The 19,345-nt window shown below is 32.7% G+C and overlaps 5 protein-coding genes across 5 annotated transcripts; 1 reads left to right on the top strand and 4 right to left on the bottom strand.

The window, feature by feature from the left end:
• The first annotated feature begins 1,618 nt into the window (after positions 1–1,618).
• On the top strand, positions 1,619–3,493 carry LOC107008625 (cyclin-D3-2). Its single transcript, XM_015207737.2, has 4 exons — positions 1,619–2,307; positions 2,422–2,623; positions 2,723–2,853; positions 2,943–3,493. The coding sequence occupies exons 1-4, from the start codon at positions 1,825–1,827 to the stop codon at positions 3,204–3,206; spliced, it is 1,080 nt and encodes a 359-aa protein (XP_015063223.1). The 5' UTR covers positions 1,619–1,824; the 3' UTR covers positions 3,207–3,493.
• Positions 3,494–6,562: 3,069 nt separating this feature from the next.
• On the bottom strand, positions 6,563–8,187 carry LOC107009255 (ADP-ribosylation factor 2-B-like). The gene is made up of 6 exons (XM_015208561.2): positions 7,964–8,187; positions 7,785–7,855; positions 7,553–7,672; positions 7,356–7,474; positions 6,881–6,962; positions 6,563–6,793 (listed from the first exon to the last, which is right to left on the bottom strand). Exons 1-6 carry the CDS (start codon positions 8,109–8,111, stop codon positions 6,788–6,790), a joined length of 546 nt encoding a protein of 181 aa, XP_015064047.1. The 5' UTR covers positions 8,112–8,187; the 3' UTR covers positions 6,563–6,787.
• Positions 8,188–8,445: 258 nt separating this feature from the next.
• On the bottom strand, positions 8,446–9,295 carry LOC107010768. The gene is made up of 2 exons (XM_015210050.2): positions 9,003–9,295; positions 8,446–8,892 (listed from the first exon to the last, which is right to left on the bottom strand). The coding sequence occupies exons 1-2, from the start codon at positions 9,060–9,062 to the stop codon at positions 8,698–8,700; spliced, it is 255 nt and encodes an 84-aa protein (XP_015065536.1). The 5' UTR covers positions 9,063–9,295; the 3' UTR covers positions 8,446–8,697.
• Positions 9,296–9,522: 227 nt separating this feature from the next.
• On the bottom strand, positions 9,523–13,020 carry LOC107009156 (microtubule-associated protein RP/EB family member 1C). Its single transcript, XM_015208429.2, has 6 exons — positions 12,820–13,020; positions 12,580–12,735; positions 12,290–12,396; positions 10,414–10,657; positions 10,233–10,346; positions 9,523–10,134 (listed from the first exon to the last, which is right to left on the bottom strand). The coding sequence occupies exons 1-6, from the start codon at positions 12,925–12,927 to the stop codon at positions 9,862–9,864; spliced, it is 1,002 nt and encodes a 333-aa protein (XP_015063915.1). The 5' UTR covers positions 12,928–13,020; the 3' UTR covers positions 9,523–9,861.
• Positions 13,021–14,965: 1,945 nt separating this feature from the next.
• LOC107011791 (probable LRR receptor-like serine/threonine-protein kinase At4g37250) lies at positions 14,966–18,465 on the bottom strand. Its single transcript, XM_015211438.2, has 2 exons — positions 16,631–18,465; positions 14,966–15,898 (listed from the first exon to the last, which is right to left on the bottom strand). Exons 1-2 carry the CDS (start codon positions 18,249–18,251, stop codon positions 15,204–15,206), a joined length of 2,316 nt encoding a protein of 771 aa, XP_015066924.1. The 5' UTR covers positions 18,252–18,465; the 3' UTR covers positions 14,966–15,203.
• Positions 18,466–19,345: the final 880 nt, after the last annotated feature.

The raw sequence follows: 19,345 nt of genomic DNA, 5'->3' as shown, positions 1-19,345 counted from the left end.
AGAAATAAAGATTTTCATCGTAGAGCTTATCATCTAGTAAGGTAATTAGGTAAACTACATTTATAATTTTTTAATCTTCGCATAGGAGTTAGTATGACATACGAAATTTGTTTTCTGAAAAATATATTTTAGATGTTTGATTATCGAGTGCAAAAATAAAAATAAAAATAAAAGTAGTCAAATTTTTGATAAATTTTTTAGCAAACTAAACAATTTTCTTAATTAAAACTTGTGAGTATCATAGATTGATAATATATATTAATGCCCGTAAATTTTCTAAAAATTGAAATAGTTATGAAAGAAAATAATTTCGTTTACTTTCCCTTTTGGAGGAAAATGCCTTTTAGAAACTAAATTGCGACAATCAATGACTTAATTTTTTAAAAACATTTTTCGTGATCCCGTCATATATAATATTTTTTTTTGTTCTCATTTTCATCATTTTTAATTGAGTTTCAGCGATAATTAAAGTTATGTTCGTATGAAATTATCCTAAATACTTATCAGGTAAATAACATCTTAAATCTTACATTTTTAAGATTTAAGAACCAATTTCGATCTAGTGCGGTTCTTATACCCGTTTGATCATAAATTATGAAATTACTTTTTGAAAAGAATAAAAATTTATTTGACCATCAATTTATTTAGTTTTTAAGAGATAATCAAAAATTTAAACTTTAAATTTCAAAATCTACTTCAAAGATGTTTTTAGGCTAATATATAGATGGTTTCTATTTTAAGTTAAAAATTTGTATATTTTTATATATAAAAAAGCCTCGTCTGTTTATGACCACAACTAATCCTTATATCACTTTGAAGACATTACATGAATTTTTAATTTTTGGGCTGCAAAAATTTATCGATCCAATTGGTGGTATAACATGAAAAGAATATATTAAGAGTAACTAGTTACTGTTATCTATTGTTTATTTATTTGCAATGATAAATCTTCAATAATAATTGTAATTTAACTAATTTTAGTAACTAGTAAATGTGGTATTAACAGATTTTATTAACATTTTATTTTATGAATTTAGGATATTTTATTACGTAGCTTATCATTAATAATTATGAAATTTTGTCAAACCTATACTCTATGATTATTTATGGTAATGATATCATTAGTGAAAGTTCTTGATAACTTTTGGGACTAATAAGTATGTCTGTTAATCTGTTTGATATGATTAAATATTTTTGGATTTTAAGATACAAGTCAAATTTTAAAATTAAAAAGAAAAAAAATGTCTTATAAATCATGATAGGAACACATTTTGAAACTTTATACAAATTTAAAAAGTATATAAAAATCTATAGTCAAACATTACATATGTAATTTTATATTATTGATTGTTACGATAAAAATTTCTTTAAAAAAAATAAAAAACAAACAAATTGAATCGAAAATAATACACATACTCATTTTGAGTGAATGTGCGCCATTTGGCTAGCGCGGCAAAGACTCCCACCCAAAAGCCCTTTGAAAAACAAACACGTTAAAGAATAGAGATATTATTTTATATATATATTAATAAATTATCTGTGAAAAAGATGTAAAGATTTTTTGGAAAAAAAAGGACAAGCGTGAAAGCACTCTCATATAAAATCCCTCCTCTGCTTACCCTCTTCTACTCTACTCTCTTCTCCTTTTGGCTCTTCCTATTCCCTCTCTCTCTCTCTTCCCCTTTTTTCTGTCCTTTAGAGAGAGAAAAAGAACCCATAAGCCAAGCAGCAGATATGTTACTGGGTCCAAGATTGTGTTTTGGCTTACCTTAAAGATAATGAGTAGAGCCTTCATTGTCTTCTTCCCTCTAGAAGAAGGAGAAGATGGTTTTCCCTTTAGATTCCCAGCTCCAAAATCCTATTTCTGCTCTTCTTGATGGCCTTTACTGTGAGGAAGATCGATTCTTGGATGATGATTTAGGTGAATGGTCTAGTTTAGATGTGGGAAATGAAAATGTTAAAAAGACTCTGCCTTTATTAGAATGTGACATGTTTTGGGAACATGATGAGCTTGCCACACTTTTATCTAAGGAAAATGAGTTTCATTTGGGTTTTCAATCTTTAATCTCAGATGGGTCTTTAATGGGGGCTAGAAAAGAGGCTTTGGATTGGATGTTGAGGGTCATTGCTTACTATGGTTTTACTGCTACCACTGCTGTTTTAGCTGTGAACTATTTTGATAGGTTTGTGTCTGGATTGTGCTTTCAGAAAGATAAGCCTTGGATGAGTCAGCTTGCTGCTGTTGCGTGTCTTTCCATTGCTGCTAAAGTGGAGGAGACCCAAGTTCCCCTTTTGTTAGACCTACAAGTATGTTCTCTTGAAATGTGCAATGCTGCTGTTTGTATAAATGTCTGAGTGTGTGTGTGTGTGTATTTAGGGATTCTGCTGTATCTAATGCTGATTCTGTTTTTATTGTTTTAGGTTGCTGATTCTAGATTTGTGTTTGAGGCAAAGACTATACAGAGAATGGAACTCTTGGTGCTTTCTACTCTTAAGTGGAAAATGAATCTGGTGACACCATTATCTTTCATTGATCATATTATGAGGAGATTTGGATTCATGAGCAACCTGCATATGGATTTTCTTAAGAAGTGTGAACGCCTCATTCTTGATATCATCACTGGTGAGAAATCTACCTGCTTTTGATTGTTTCATTGATGAAATAGAAATCTTTTGTTGTACAATTAGTGGTTGATCACCAAACTATTCGAATCGAATGCAGATTCTAGGCTATTGCATTATCCTCCATCTGTTATTGCAACTGCATCGATGTTTTATGTGATCAATGAGATTGAGCCTAGCAATGCTATGGAATACCAAAATCAGCTCATGAGTGTTCTTAAAGTCAGAAAGGTCTGTTATCTTTCACATTTGAATTTTAACATCTAAATTCTATTAGCATTGAGTCTATTGTAACATTAAAGTTCTTGATCAATAAACAGGACATCTTTGAGGAATGCCATGATCTTATTCTTGAGTTAATGGACACTGCCTGTTACAAGCTCTGCCAAAGCCTCAAGCGCAAACATCATTCGGTACCTGGTAGTCCAAGTGGTGTTATTGATGCATATTTTAGTAGCGAGAGCTCGAATGAATCATGGTCAGTAGCATCTTCGATTTCATCCTCACCTGAGCCTCAGTATAAGAGAAACAAAACTCAAGATCAGCGAATGACACTAGCTCCACTGGGTAGTAATCTTCACTGATCGATATCTTGTTCTCTAGATTACCTAGTATTTCGGCAATGGTTTACTCTCTTTTTTGGTATGTTCTCTTAAAAGTGCAATTGCACAATGCTCTGATGCTCCATTTAAGTTTTAGTGGACTTAATTTGTCCGATGATCGTCTAGACTATGTGAACATCAACTCCACCCCCCTCCTTCATTGGAAATGGGATTGGTGGAGTTTTCCCTTGAGTTGAATCAATGCTGCTGAATTATGTTGAATACGATCATCATTATCATCGATGAATTATGATTCCAAGATATCTCAATTGTTATGTTTGCCTTGTATGTCAAAGATGAATGTTGTGAAAAGCCATAACTTGATCCTGATTCTTGTATGTGGGATCATAGATAGAGATGGATGCCCACATATTTATCTCCTCTTTTTTTTTTTTTTCAAGAAATGGATTATATGTTTTTTGAAAGATTTTCAAAGTAATACAGGTTGGCATTAGACTATATGCTACTGAAGTTGTAGTATATTAAATTAGAATGTGGAGTGATATGTCTCGAGGGCAGGAATAGATTGTCGGCCAGTGAGATTTCAGTAGTTGTTGCATAGACTTTTCTCCTAAACTTAGACCTTATTTTGAAATACAATGAACCATTCATACACTTTTGTTTACTTATTAGCTAATCCAAAAGTACTAGTAGGTGATGCACCATTAAATTTACTGTCCCTAATTCATACTTGCCCCCGGTTTTATAGTAATCCTTGTTTACTTACTATATGTCTTGTCAATATAGTCCATTTCTCTAGGCACATAACCGGTAGGAGAAAGTGAAACTGTTTGACGCTGAATACACAAGCCCGATATGCATAACGCAATCTCATCTTAAGTTATGGTAGATGTAAAGGCGAAGCCATAATTGAAGTTAACAACGATGATTTCAAGTGTCACATATAGCGTTTGAGTGAAAGTTTACTTGGACTTCTAGCTCCGCCTCAAACACATAAAAATGAATTGTTGTGACTACTAATCCGATTCTTAGCTGCCATATTTCGTACTACTATATGATAACATTTTAACGTACAATAATGGAAGAGGAATGTACAACTTTCTCAAGCAGTATAAAGTGACCAATCTTTGGGGTCGTGAGTGTGTTTGAAAGTCGTTATGTAATGATAGTGTTAATTAGGGACCACCCAATTATTTTAGAATAACAACACTATAATGTAACGTTAAAAAACTTGCAAGTTTGACCACAACTCTAGGAGTAAACTCCGCTGGCAATTACACATCTCCTAGATAATAGAGTCTCTTTCTTTTATCATCTTTCCTTTTCTTTTTGTCTCTGTTCCACTCTGCAATATTTAACTAGAGTATTGTGCATTATTCCTTCACACACACACAAAAAAAAAGTTTGGGTTTTGAATATTTTCCCTAAATATTGGTCTTCCTTTTTGTTTTTTGGTTTTCCACTTAGTGTTTTATATCCATGTTGGAGTCTGACTAAATCCGAATTAGTGCCAATAAGTTTCATGTTATGCTACCTAACAAACGCAACACCGTACTTGAAGAGGAGTCAGACCCAAAACCCAATACCTCTGGTTGGTAATATTGGTACCTACCATATATCAGATATTGGCAAAACAGATGAGAATCTTGATACCCTAATAAAGAGGATATTAAAATCACCAACAAATTATAGGTGATTGTATCTGTATGCAATTCTTGGATATTAAAGGTTAGGCAACTTTGTGACACTTCATATTTTGTAGGCTACTAATATTGAAGACTAAGAAGAATTCTTATCATTCAAATCAACCTTTTTGTCTTGAATCACTTTAAGCTAATCTTCTATTTTAAAGACTAGGCTAGATGATTTTTTTAGAAAAAAAACATAAGACAAATGGAAACAGATGATGAAAAAGGCAAAACTACAGTATTCATCATGTGATATATCAAACAGAAGAGGAAATTGTAGATGGGGGACAGCTAAGGTTGAAGTTGTTTCTTATATAATCTTTTTTTTGAAGAAATGATTCAAAATTTTCAGTACTTATTTGTTCTATTAATTAATGCTCTGATGAAATAGGTTGAGGACCAAACATGAGGAGCTGTCTTTTTTCACATTTGTATAGATAGTACTATATAAGACCTTGCAGAAAACAAGACCAAACATAGCCAACAGACTTTTGTTATTACGTTGTAGATATGAACAAAACAAAGACGATTAATTATGCGCCGTAGCACAAATTAAATGTCATACGTAATTAATTACTTGAGGCCCTGCATATACCTGCTCCTCTCTCTTTCTACAAAAATTTGTACATCTTGCTTATTATTTTATGAGTGTACAAATGTGTCTCATCATATGAGGACAGTAAAATCGACTAGTTAGTTAGATAAATGTACACTGACATCGTAAAAATGAAATGAAGACCAAAGTAATGACAGATAATTGATGAGAATTAAGGACATGTGGTTAATGTTACGTTCTAACGTTATTTTTATTTCCCAAATGATATGCGTCTCCAAGTTTGGAGTGTTACAAACTTATAATTGTATGTCCAAGCTGCAACTACAAGAGAAGAAAAAAAATAGAAGTAAACTAAAGTATATAATGTATTTGCTTTTACATTTGATTACATTTTAAGTGAGATTTTGGGCCATATTAAATTTTCATTTAGGTGTAGTATGACATTGTTGAAAAATAAATGATTTGCAGCTTCCATTAGATTTATGTCTCTCAACTTTACATTTATGTATTGCATTGAATTTAATAAAAATCATTGGTGGTCAATAACTACACTTTCTTGTTGTTCCTAAGATATTAGGTCAGTAAGAAAATTGAAGTAACAATAGGTGGCTGTATGGGCCTTCTTTGGTTAAGGACTTAAGGCTGTTTAAGGGTTCAGGTAATAAGTTGTAACATTATAAAATTAAAAAAATCCAACCTATCAATGATCAATGTCATTGGATACATCATGAAATTTTATTGCATTATTATCTCTTATTAATTATACATTATTTCTCAAATTTATTCCCCAAAACGACAACCATTTGCGCGTCTAGCATATTAAGTAATATTACTTGGACAGGAAAAATTTGTTGCCATGAAAGAGGGATTAAATGGAACAAAATTGATGTAGTGGTCTAGTTGGATCTTAGATTTATGGAAAAATGTGTTGTTAAAATTCGGAAGAGAGTAAATCTTAGATCAGAATATGTATGAATCACTTAAACAAGAATTACTGAGAATCAAACAACCAGTTTAGATATTGGCTATGAAGAATTGCGATATTCTCTTTGAGATGAGCCTTTTTTTAAAAAAAAAAAGTCATGAATGTCGATGAGTGTTTAATTATCATATTGAATTTACCCTCAATAGTCTAGATTGGGAATATCCAGCGACTTTAATATTTCAACCATATACCTAAAGTCATAAATTATGAAATTCAATGATACACGGATAGCCAAAAATCATGGAATTCAATACTATAGTTTACAATAATAAAATGATGCATCAGAATATACGTATAGTCATAGCTTCAATTAAAATCAACGCGTTTGGGTTTTAAAGAAGAGGATTTTGTCGAGCTGGATGCTGCTTTGAATTTATGCCTGCAATTATGATTTTAACCAAGTAAATTCAGTTTTGTTTTGGTGAGAAAAAAATGAAATTAAAAGAGGAGATTAAAATGTTCTTGCCTTGCCAGTAATATTATGTGATAACCAATCAAGACCTTCATAAAGCCCCTGTCCAGATGTTGCACAAGCACTCTGGATGTACCTAAAAAAAACTCGTAAAAATGAGATTTCTTGTCCTCTTACAATTTGAACAGAAGAAAATGAGCTTTTTAAATCCCTTATCACATTCCTCTGTTATAAGAAGATACAAATTTTAATTAGTATAATTAGTGAGTATATTGATTAACACACATATTATTATAGTGATATTACCCATGGAGTATACACCAAATACGAATTAATTAATATTACCGCTAGGCAGGTGATTTTAGTCTGCTGACAAAAAATATTAAAATTGTACTACCTATTACCATAATTTCATTTGTCACAACTTATTTTCATAGAACTAATTTCATTTAGAATAAGCAATTACAACAACAACATATTAGATGATCTGGTAATGCAAAAATTCTTTTGCGGTGTGATATAATATTACCAGCGTCGTTGTCGGAGTGAATGAAGGCCAAGTTTATCAGTGATATCTGCAACATTCATAGCATTTGGAAGGTCTTGTTTATTTGCAAATACAAGAATTGTAGCGCCTCGTAATTCTTCCTACATAACACAATTTTAAAAGTTAGAAAAAATCCATGTGACAATTAATCTGAGGCGGAGGGTGCGCTATAATATAACCTCGTTAAGCATGCGATGTAGCTCATCTCTCGCTTCTGAAATTCGATCTCGATCATTACTATCTACAACAAATATTAGACCCTGTGTGTTCTGAAAATAGTGCCTCCATAGAGGCCGGATCTGTACAATTAATTACTAAAACAATTTAGTTACATTAATATAATCTTCATCAACCTAGTAACTAACTTTCAATCCAATATATATATTTGACAATTAATTTATTATTAAATACCTTATCTTGTCCACCCACATCCCATACTGTGAAGCTGGAATTCTTGTACTCCACTGTCTCCACGTTAAATCCTAGTTTCAATTCATGTATATATTAAAAATAATAATCAAATATGAAGTTCTTTTTTTGCAATTGAACATATAGAATTCGTAGTAATTAAACGTAGATAGCAAAAATACCAATAGTAGGTATAGTAGTGACAATTTCCCCGAGTTTTAACTTGTACAAGATAGTTGTTTTGCCAGCCGCATCGAGTCCTACCATTAATATTCTCATCTCTTTCTTTGCAAATAACATTTTTACAAATTTGGAAATTGACATACCCATTGCTCTACAATGAACTACTACTGACTTAATTTATCGCACTTCACTAATAGACTATAGTTTTTGTATACAAATAATGAAGCGCAATTTTTTTCGAATATTAAATAAAGGAAAATAAAGAAGAGAATATGATTCTGATAATATTTGAGGAGAATAAAGTATTACTAAAATTTATTCTTACTTCACTTTTTGGCTAAGAAAAGCATCTGGCTTTTAACAATACTCTCAATCCGTTAGTGATTTCGTACCTACGTGTACTAAAAAGCAGGTTCCCTTTTAAAATTTGCAAATACAGACAAATCACATATTACTTGTATGAGAATTGAGAGCAATGCAATAATCAAACTTCATCTTTTATAACAGAGTGACAATAATGTAGGTTAGAAGTGAAAAGTCCGATTTAAAAAAATCAAGTATTTATACAAGAGTAGTGAACAATATTAATAGATATCACGATGAATATTTTTTTTAAGACTGAACTATGGACACATCCGATGTGTAGGTTAGACGATGGAGTTACATGAAGAACTTTTCGCAATTTAGAAATAAACAAGTAGGTAGGTATTAGAAAGATTAGACAAGAGATTTATTATTTCCGTGAAATAGCTCTTTTGGCGGACTCAAGGGTGGATGCAACAGAGGCAGCAGCATTAGCTAATACACCACCACTAGTGTTTGATTGAATTTGTGGCTGATGAATTACTTCTACAGGTCTTTGTTCTTGTCCTTGTCCAACTGATGATTGGTAATCCACACTTTCCATTCCCTTCACATCGTGTGTATCCTGTAATGTCAATATCTTTTTTAAGTAAATATGATACACAATTTCTATTTACTTCTTTTGACAAGCAAGACAAAAAGAGAAAAAGACTGATTTGGATCTTCAAACCATACCTTAATAGTTGATGAATTCATATTTAAGCTCTTCCAGAATTCTTCTTCAACAATAACCATAGCTTGTATTCCAAATTGTAAATCTGGATTTATTTCAAAAATTGATTAATCGGTCCTAATTTTAAGGCCGCCTATTGTGCGAACTGATGGTCACCTAGAGATTGGTCGTTTCAGTTGGTTCTAATTTTATGTGCTGTTATTTTCCTCAAAAAACAAAATCCCATGTCAATTACCTTATACATATAGAAATGCATACATAATTAGACATGCGATTATAATTTGTTGAACAATAAAGTAAATATTTGTGAAGACAAAATGTGAAAAAATTTGAACCAAGAAATTCTTTTGTGGTATTCTTTCAATTGTACATCAATAACAAAGTTTAATACACATTGCTAATTGGCATAGCAGTTATTTAATTCCGCATATATTCGTCATGTTAGAATTCCCAAAACGTGCTAGTAATAATAAAACAAATAAGCTTAAGTCTATAAGAAATGAAAATTGATCAACAAAACGATGACTGAAACTTAAGCATCCATTAAACCACAGTAATCATCATAGGCAAAATGATCCAAGATTTGCACTACAGTGCAGTGACTACAAAGCAACCAGTACAGTTGCCAATAGTTGCTATAGAACAATAATAACATAGGTCAATGTTGTACACAAAAGACAATCAGACGAACAAGATAGGCTTTTATATTCACTACTTCTATACTGATGGAATTCCTCAAACGGTATTGCTTAGAATTTAGAAATGAAGTATGCTGGGACAACATGTATCTAGAGTAACAAAGACGGTAGCAGGAATTATTCCCCAACCCAGATTGAACAAGTCATTAGGAGATAAGGTTGATCAATATGTCACAAGTGATCCACTGCAATGGACATCAGAAGCATCAGAAATCCTTTGCCTTGGAGACAATGTGTTGCTGGCAGCAAGGTCAACATCAACATTGACAATGTTTTTTCTCTTTTGAGTGTCTACCCTCAGCCTTTCTTCTGCCTCTTCAGATATGCAACTTAATGTCTCTACTTGCTGGTGTTGCTCAGATACCATGGCTTCAGTATCTACAAGTGATGCATCATCATCCATAGCATACAGAATCCTCTTCACTGCATCAACCACCTGTAAGATATAAGATAAAAACAAAATTGAATAGGCTTAGGTTCCAGCTATAAAAAAATTGTATAACTTTACTGATTAGAGAATAGAAAAAGTAGTACAGGTAGGTTTTCAATCTCTGGACATTGGCACAGGATTTCAATGTCCCTCAACTTTGAAAAGTAGAAGTCCCTTTCCTTTTCAAGACTATCCACTGATAACTTCAACTCCGTAATCTGCATTGAATTTAGTAATAAGTCTTCAGTGGTTCAAACAAAACCATACCTGATCATTTAGGATTACCTGTTGTTCATGTGCAGTACGTTCTGTTTCAGAATAGGTTGACGATCCTCCACTTGAAGAAGGCCTCGAGATCTTACCAGATTGATTTGTGCTGCTTACATGAGGTACTTCATTTCTTCTAGTGTTATGGGAGACATGCTTTGAAGCAGTCGAGGCATTTTTTGTAGCATTTTGTGAAGGAGCAGATCTTTTGTTCACTTCTTTGGCACCCTTGCACCCCTCCCTTCTTTCAAGAGGATTGTAACTGACATTGATATAAATAAAAGAAACAACAGTTCTCCATTAGGCAAGTTTCTTATGTCAATTTCGTACTCCTAGTTGAGAACAAAGGTATAACCCTCACTTAACCACATGCTTCATTTATAACTTCAAGTCAGTAAAACAAAGAATCCTTAATGCAAGTTAACTGGCAGGTAAACAATTTCTGAGAGTATAAGATTGCCTAAATATGAAAGGTCATACAGTAATTCTACACAAGTAGCATCACAAGGCTACTTTGCAATTAATACATTAAATCAACCAACTATGAACTATTCTTCAAACCTAGAACTAGTTGGGGGGTTGGGTTCTATAATTCCTCTATATCTGTTCTGCCTTATTTAAGTATATTTCATTCAAAATCCTTGCCCGTTCAACACTATATTCGAGTGGTGGTGTAACACAGGCTGAAGAGAGCACATCCAGCCGCGTTCATTTTCATAAAGATCCTTATAACTTGACTACTTTTGACTTTTTGTCATTGTTGTTAACATACCGCAACCTTTTTCTATATGGACTTGGGAGTACTCACCATGCTTTGCAAGCATTGTTGGAGAGTAAAGATTGTCTAGAAACAATGATCATGGACGTCGTTGGTGATAGAAGAATAAAAGAGCTTCTGACCAGTATATTCTTATCTTAACACTTATTCTGAAGTTGTTCGAGGAGACTTTCAGTTTAGAATTCTAGAGTTCATTATTTTTTTTTTCCAGTACACAACTCAGAAAAGGAGCACGAGCTTGGTAGGATCGGTAGTGGGCTTAAATGTAACCATACATATATGTTCTATCATTGTAGAATAGAGGTGTCAACCCTGATCCATAAAAAATCCTAATGCTGTTGAACACTAACTAGTTGAACTCAAGATTTACAACCGATGTAGCCTATATCCACCAATCCAAAAGATTGGGTCAATTTGGAAAACGATACAACTAACCAAATTAAAACATCAGAAACCTTTATTTTCAAAAAAAAAGACAAAAAAATGAAAACAAAAGTTGAAACATAGCCCTATTGTGTGTGAAAGCATCCTATGTTGCTCATATCCTCACAAATGTTCCCGCACCCATGTCAGCTCCTCCAAAAATGCATAGCATAGCATTTGGAGGATCCAAATCTGACACACACATAGCGGTATTTTTAAGAGACCGAGCAACATACAAAGCTTCAGTACAGTTATTTAACTACTCGATTGCATAGCTGCAAGCTAGGAAAATTTAAAAAACAGAACAAATCAAGACAAACAAGTGAAATTTGAGTTCTGCAAGGCGCAAGCAGGCTTAGGATCTGCAACAAAAATTCATTTTGACCCAAGCAAATCTGGCAATTCAGTTCATAACCTTTTCATAAACTCAAGCCAGTTTTACTGTACAATTATGTGACCAGTTTTACCTATTAAATACACCTAGGTAATATATTCAACTCTCTTTGCTGGACATTTTCTATCTTGATCTCTACATTGGTGAACAATTTCTGTGCCCTAATTACCAGTTTTCACCCTTTCCATCATAACAGAAAATGCATGCCTCAGCACAAACATACACAGACCGTAAGTAAGGTTGTTGAAAAGAATTAAATCAAAAAATTGCAACAGAGAAACATAGCTTGAAAAGGTTACCTGTGAAGATTGCCCCCTTTAACAGAATCGCAGTATCTCTTCAACCATTGCATAAACTCCAGGTTGTCAAGAGGTCTTCCTTTCACCAATTTGCTAACCTCAATGTGCTAATACCACAAAAACAGAATTTAACATCAATTGACATAAAAAAAATAACAGCAATTTGTAAGGCAACGTAGATCAAATCCAAAAATTTAAACTCATGGTCACTCAATAAACATGGAAAATAATTTTCAAAAGAGATTAAAAAGGCTGAATGGAATTAAAACAGAACTTCAAAATTGTTTAACCTTGGTAATTTTGAGTTTAGTGAATATATCCTGAAGAACCTTATAGTTTTGGATCATCTCATATTCATTCTTGGCATCAAAATTGACCTTGTGCATAGGGACTAGCCCTGGGTGAGCGGCATCCATTAACTGGCAATGAACTGCACCAGTACACGCCTGTGCGTGGATCAAAATTGCATCAATTTGGAGGAAGCAATAATGAATTAGAATTTTAACAAATGTTGCAGAGAGATTCAATACCTCTTCGACTTTGGAAAGATTTAGATGAAGTGTGGAATTGATCCAAGCCAGGATTTCCGATCTACCGACGAAGTATGCCCCATCCATCATTCCTATGTGTGCCGCCATTTCTCCTTCACTTTTTTCTTCGACGGAGAAGATCTCTAGAAGGCTCCGTAGTGAGAGAAACAAATAGGGGAGAGAGAGAAAGAGCTTTTGAAATGAGGGTTTGAGCGGGATATCTTGCCCAGCTATAGGTTTTCAAATTGAAAAGGGTCGGTGATTACTGGATTCGGATCGTAGCCCAATGGGTCCATTCAAATAGGCCCAAGTCGATGAGATGACCAAACAACACATTTCCTTTCCTTTTTAAAAAAATTACATAAATTGATACATTTTAATAAATAATTACAGATTTTAGCTATATTTTTTATTTATTATCATTTATAGCATTACTATGTTAAATCTACAGTATGTATTAAAATTGAATTATGTATACAATTTATATGAATTATAAATGTTTTTTGAAATATATTATGTTTGTTTGGTAAAAATTTAACACATTGTATTAGAAGTATATTAAAATGTGTAATAAATGTATTAACTATCATTAAAACTTGTATTATATATAAATGATAAATTGTTCTTTGTAATATGTATTAAACTTGTATTATAAATAAATTAAAAATGATTAAATAAAAAAAATATTATTGCTATAAATGATAAATATTTTTTATTAATAGTATATTTATGTACATTTCCCTTTCCTTTCCCGTAAACAACTTCTTTTTGCAAGAGATCATCTTTTATATTTTTACAAAAAAAATAAATTAATAATTATAAAGTACAGAAGGGCCAGTAATTTGGATGTTAATTACATCTTATCTTAATATTTTTTCCAATTATAAAACTCAATTTTTTCAAAACTCGCGGAACATTGTTCATTCCCCTTATATATGCGAACGATACATACGTTATCAAAAAGTATAACATAACTTTAAATCAGATTCATGCTAATTTAGATTTGAAATAATTGAGATTATGTTTCAACAACAACATTTGTATTAAATATGTTGCACACAAATAAAGTTATAATGTATCTGATATATATATCGAAATGTTAAGAGAGAAGCAAAAGGAGATTTTTATAGCTAATTCAAACAGTATGAATATTTAAAATATTAAGTTATCTTAAATTGTATACTAAAATTTATCACCACCATGAATTAATTTTCAATAGCTGCTTACATGGCACACATTTTTAATTTTACCTTAAAAAAAAGAGTTTATTTCTACTGAATTGGAAAAAGAAAAAGAGCTTATTGAAAAGGCAAACATCTGAATCAATTATTTTGAATTTGACAGGCGGAGTGGTATAATTAGCATTTAAATTTTGTGGCTCTTAATTGTTTTAGTTTTATGCATAAGCGTGATCGAGACTTTTTAATCTCCAAGTCCCATCCTAGGATTTATAACGGGGGATTTAGTTAGATGTACACTTCGTCTATCTGTTTTATCAAATATGGTCGAAATATTTGTTTGCATATATTGTATATAGAATATTTTATTTGTATAATATATTTATATTAATATATATTATATGTATATTTATACTAAATATTTACTATACGCTACTCGTATTTTGTAAAATAGATAGTCGAAAGATCTTAGGGTGTAAGTTGGTCTTTTTTTTCTTCTCTAACAGTTAATGAACCTCAATATACTCTTAAATCGTGCCTCATAAAACCTATAAAAAAAAATATTTATTTTACACGAAAGATCTTTTAATTTTTAAAGTCCAAATTCAAAATTTATACTTAAAATATAAGACTCATATTCATGCAACAACAAAAGTTTTTCTCATTATGCTAGTTTATTCGAAGTGTCTCGTTGGCAACAAATAATGTAATTTTCTTTGTCCTTATTACGTATGGTCAAAACATCATCTAAATAGTAATATTGCAATTCTCTAAAGTCCAAAATGAAATCAATCATCTTCACGACATAATATCTTTGTCCACCGAAAGGAAAAATATAATATATCAGAAATTAATTTGCTGTTGTTTAGTGATTATAATGTTTGTGCGTTATTCATTGGTCTTAAATACCAACAGCGAATTATGACAAATACTAAAATAAAATTGAAAGACATTAAAGAGCCAAAAAATACAAACACAGCATAAGTTGTCATATATATTGATATATAATCCACCAAAGTCACCATAAGGTTTAAAGAAAATTAAAACAGAACAAAGCGCGGACAATTACACTAATCACTAAAACTAATGGCTAATACTATATTAAGAGGACAAACCAAAATAAATTGAAAAAAAGAAGAAGCAAAGTTGTCAGTCTCATTACATACAAAGTCTCTACAATTGTGTCCATCTTTTAATCATTGCTAATTAAGGTCCATAATAGTATGATGAAGTGGTTGAATTAGTTGGAAATTTTTCCAATGCTTGAACCACCTCTCTCATGCCTGGTCTCTTATGAGGTGTTGGTGATATACAACTATACCCTACTTTCATAAGTGCCAACAATGCATCTTCTTTCCCTTCCACATCAGCACGTATCGCCACATCAGCCAACCGTAAAACTTTAGTCTTCTCTTCCCCTGCTGATGTGGCAGCCCCGATAACCGATGCAGGTCCCATTTCTTCCGAGACAATCACCTTTCCAGTTAGCAACTCCAGCAAGACTACCCCGAAGGAGAATACATCCCATTTCGGGTTGGGCTTGAGGCTACGAAGCGATTCGGGTGCATGGTAAGGAGATATGCCCAATGCACTTGGACTTGGGCTTGGTGTAGGCCCAGATGTAAAGTCCTGGAAGCTCTCACGGGATGCTGTGGACCTTTTGCTTCCAAAATTACGAGCAGATCCATACGTCTTATGACTACTGTCTCCTGTTACAAGCCTTTCAATTCCAAAATCACCAATTTTGGGCTCCATATCTGCCCCTAGTAAAATGTTACTAGGTTTCAAGTTGCCGTGGACATGCTTCTTTTCATGAATGTAAGTGAGCCCACGAGCTACGCCTTTAGCAATCTTTAGCCGGATTTCCCAGGGCACGTGACACGGCGAAGAACCAGCTTTTCCTGAAACCACGCAAATAGATAGTCAATCAACTAAGCGACTAATATTTCCATAAATTTAACGATAAATAGGGTGAAGATTCTTTTAACATTATTGGTGTTGGAGAGAAGAATTGTATGAATTTGACACAACAAAAGAGCATACTTATGGCCTACAGAGTAATATTTTTCCAAAAAAAGGTAGTCATTTTCCATGTAAGTGACAGTAGAAGAGGGGACGTTTGGCGGTATTTATGAAATTGTGGGGCGCCCATTTAGAAACAGACACGGTTGACTTGAAAGTACTGCAATTTTCCACATTAAAAACAAACACTAAAAGTTTCAACTACTCCACCCCAAGGTCCACCATCTCCTTTACTTCCCCCGCATTTTAGCAGCAATTCATAATATTTTTCTAATCTGCGCTCAATTTTATACATGTGTGAACTTAATCTCAATGACTTGTTACATCTTTCTTTTGAATATAAAGCATAAACCAAAATACAAACCTACTCCTAACTTTAATATTCCGAAATGTTAAAGAACCACAATTATTTAAACATAGAGATGATTAGGTACAATGTACATACAAAATGACTAGTCAATTTTGTTTCAAGTTATTCTGTACCGTAAAACAAGGAGTAAAATAGTAAAACAATAACAAACAACGCGATTATACTCAATAAAAATGTTGATCATACTTACTGTAACGTTATTTGATCCAAAACATAAGGCATATGGGAAAATAGGACTTACTGTAACGTGCATTGGCAAGGCTACCATTAGGAACGAAATCATAGATGACCAATTTCTCTTCAGCGCCCCAATAGAAGCCACGGATTTTAACCAAATTTGTGTGCACCAATTTAGCAATTAACTTGACTTGATTCTCGAAATCTTTGAACCGTTCCACACCACTTTCACCAATTCGTCGCACCGCCAGTGTAGTACCGTCTTCTAGCACAGCCTTGTACATGATACTTGACCCACTAGCTCCCAAAATGTATGCAGATGCTTTTAGTAGTGTTTCTAATTCGAGTTCCCTTTCTCCATCAACCGTTACTAATTCACCTGTTTTCTGCGCTGTATGCACGTGATTCTGCTGAGGATGACCCAATTGGGATGATTCGCTTTCTGAATGGGAAGCTTCTGATAATTCGTCTTCATCTCCGTGCCTTGGTTTTTTCAAACAAGTCCATGACCTTAACCAGTTGTATTCTTCTGATGATGCTGACGATGCCCAGTCAAAATCTTTAGCAGTTTCAGCTTCTTTTTTAATGTTATTTTCTATGTTCCTTTTCTTCTTTTTGGCTCGATATACGTACATGAAAATCAGTGCTAAAACTCCTACTGCTGCAATATCCCCTGCTATTATGCCTATAATTGTGCCAGTTCTCAACCCATTTTTGCCCTCTTTTGGAGATTCCGCCGCTGGGTTTGAGTCTATGGGTTTTGGAATGGCTGCAATTGCTGGGGAAGAAGTTGGTTCAGCGGAATTTGGCAGACTTGTTACTGTTGATGGAATTGGGCATAAATTTTTCAGCGGCGCACCACATAATTCTGGATTACCAGAAAAAGCTTTTCTATTTTGCTTGATAAATACAACTGACTCTGGAATTGCACCACTGATATTGTTGTAAGAGAGATCTATAGTTGCATTTGGAGGGATTTTGCTGCCAAATTCCGGTGGGATATCTCCAGAAAGTCTATTAAAAGAAGCATTAAAGTAACGGAGATTACTGCCTCCAAAATTAGGAGGCAATGACCCATCAATCAAATTTGAGGACAGATCTAAAACTTGAACTGAATCAAACCCAAAAGGCACAGAACCAAAAAAATAATTATCTTTCAAAGAAACAACAGTTAGATTACTAAGCCTAGTGAGATTCTCCGGTAATCTTCCGGTGAAAGCATTACCGGAGAGGTTAAGAAACTGAAGATCATTTAAATGTCCAACAAGCTCAGGCAACTGGCCGGAGATTCTGTTGTTAGAAAAATCAAGGCGTTGAAGGTCAGGGGCACTAAAGAGAGTAATAGGAATAGAGCCATTAATGGAATTATTAGAAAGATCAAGATTTGTAAGATATTGAATCATACCAAGACTAGAAGGAATAGAACCAAGAAGCTGAGAATTAGGAAGAGACAAATTTGTCACTCGAAGGTTTGGGTCTGAAGCATTTGGATTTCCACAACCAACCCCTTTCCATGAACATGGTGTATCATCCCAAGAATTCCAGTTCTGCAGAACACTTAAAGGGTCACTCAGAATATTGTACTTGAATGTCAGTAACAATAGTCCATCATTGTTAAGCCCACAAGCTTGATATTCAAGTAGTAGAAAAAGAAGAAGAAGAAGATCAAACATTTGGAATTTCATGGTGTCTCTAAATGTTCCCACATATCTAATAAATTGAGGAATTGTGAATAGAAAAAAAAAAGTTAGAAGAATAAGTGTTGATTTATGATAAAAAGGAAACCATGTGAAGGGAAGTTTATAAAAATAAAATATTGCGAGAAGAAGAAGACACAGCTCATCGAAAACCAACCTTCCTCACCAAAATACTCTGTTCAGACCCTTGTAGATAGCATTAATATACTTATCCTTATTTATTATTGTTGTTTTATAAAATCAACACGAAAAATGATTATTTTTATTCTATTTTCCTTTTAAGTATTGTACTAAAATTTTTGAAATAAAATTAACTTAGAGGCAATTGGATTGACTTTTAATTTTGGGAAAAGGGTCTGATATACCCCTCAACTTTGTCATTTAGAACTGATATACTCCTGGTTATGAAAGCGGCTCATATGTACCCCTACTTGTAAACAAATGGCTCACATATACCCTTTTTCTCTAACGGAAATGAAAAAAAAAATAATCTAAATTTTTATTATTTTTTTCTAAAAAATATAATCCTATATGAGTAAATTTAATCATCATCAATTATATTTTTTTGTTTCAATGACTAATTTATAATTATTATTTTGAATCAAATTTATTTATGTTTCACTAATATTCTTGTAAAACTTATTGTAGATTAACAAATTTTTTCTTTGAATACGAAATTAAATTACAATACACACAAAAAAATAGTTTAATTATTTTTTCTTTAAACTAAGGAATGTAAGAAAAAAACAAAATAAGAATAAAAAACTCAAATAATTATAATAAAAGAAGTCAAAAAATAATTTATGTATGAAAAAAATTCAAATATACCTTGAATTTTGATAGAAGAATCATATATACTCCTAAATAAACTTTTTTAAAATTAGAAGTAATAAATATAAATTTAAAACTAATTTTTTAAATTCCATTAAATGAAAGGTATATATGAGCCATTTTGTAACGGCAGAGGTATATGTGAGCCGTTTGTATAACGGTAAGGGCATATATGAGCCATTTTTATAACGAGAGGTATATCAGCTCCAAATGACAAAATTGAGGGGTATATCAGACCCTTTTCCCTTTAA

Source organism: Solanum pennellii, chromosome 2, assembly GCF_001406875.1.
Source record: "Solanum pennellii chromosome 2, SPENNV200".
Classification (NCBI taxonomy): Eukaryota; Viridiplantae; Streptophyta; class Magnoliopsida; order Solanales; family Solanaceae; genus Solanum; species Solanum pennellii.
The sequence above is the reverse complement of the archived record's forward strand: the minus strand, read 5'-3'. Positions and strand labels throughout refer to the sequence as shown.

Bases quoted from the DNA above. Each gene is read 5' to 3' on its own strand.
- LOC107010768 (XM_015210050.2), bottom strand. From the start codon at position 9,062: ATGGTTATTGTTGAAGAAGAATTCTGGAAGAGCTTAAATATGAATTCA. The intron at 8,893-9,002 runs GTATGGTTTGAA...TTGACATTACAG, and splicing joins TGAATTCATCAACTATTAAG to GATACACACGATGTGAAGGG.
- LOC107009156 (XM_015208429.2), bottom strand. From the start codon at position 12,927: ATGGCGGCACACATAGGAATGATGGATGGGGCATACTTCGTCGGTAGA. The intron at 10,658-12,289 runs GTAACCTTTTCA...TATCAATGTCAG, and splicing joins AAAGGGGGCAATCTTCACAG to TTACAATCCTCTTGAAAGAA. The intron at 10,135-10,232 runs GTACTACTTTTT...TATATCTTACAG, and splicing joins CAGAGATTGAAAACCTACCT to GTGGTTGATGCAGTGAAGAG.
- LOC107008625 (XM_015207737.2), top strand. From the start codon at position 1,825: ATGGTTTTCCCTTTAGATTCCCAGCTCCAAAATCCTATTTCTGCTCTT. The intron at 2,624-2,722 runs GTGAGAAATCTA...AATCGAATGCAG, and splicing joins CATTCTTGATATCATCACTG to ATTCTAGGCTATTGCATTAT. The intron at 2,854-2,942 runs GTCTGTTATCTT...ATCAATAAACAG, and splicing joins GTGTTCTTAAAGTCAGAAAG to GACATCTTTGAGGAATGCCA.
- LOC107011791 (XM_015211438.2), bottom strand. From the start codon at position 18,251: ATGAAATTCCAAATGTTTGATCTTCTTCTTCTTCTTTTTCTACTACTT. The intron at 15,899-16,630 runs GTAAGTCCTATT...GCGTGGTTTCAG, and splicing joins CCTTGCCAATGCACGTTACA to GAAAAGCTGGTTCTTCGCCG.
- LOC107009255 (XM_015208561.2), bottom strand. From the start codon at position 8,111: ATGGGTATGTCAATTTCCAAATTTGTAAAAATGTTATTTGCAAAGAAA. The intron at 7,856-7,963 runs GTATTTTTGCTA...AATTGAAACTAG, and splicing joins CACTACTATACCTACTATTG to GATTTAACGTGGAGACAGTG. The intron at 7,475-7,552 runs GTTATATTATAG...TGTGTTATGTAG, and splicing joins TACATCGCATGCTTAACGAG to GAAGAATTACGAGGCGCTAC.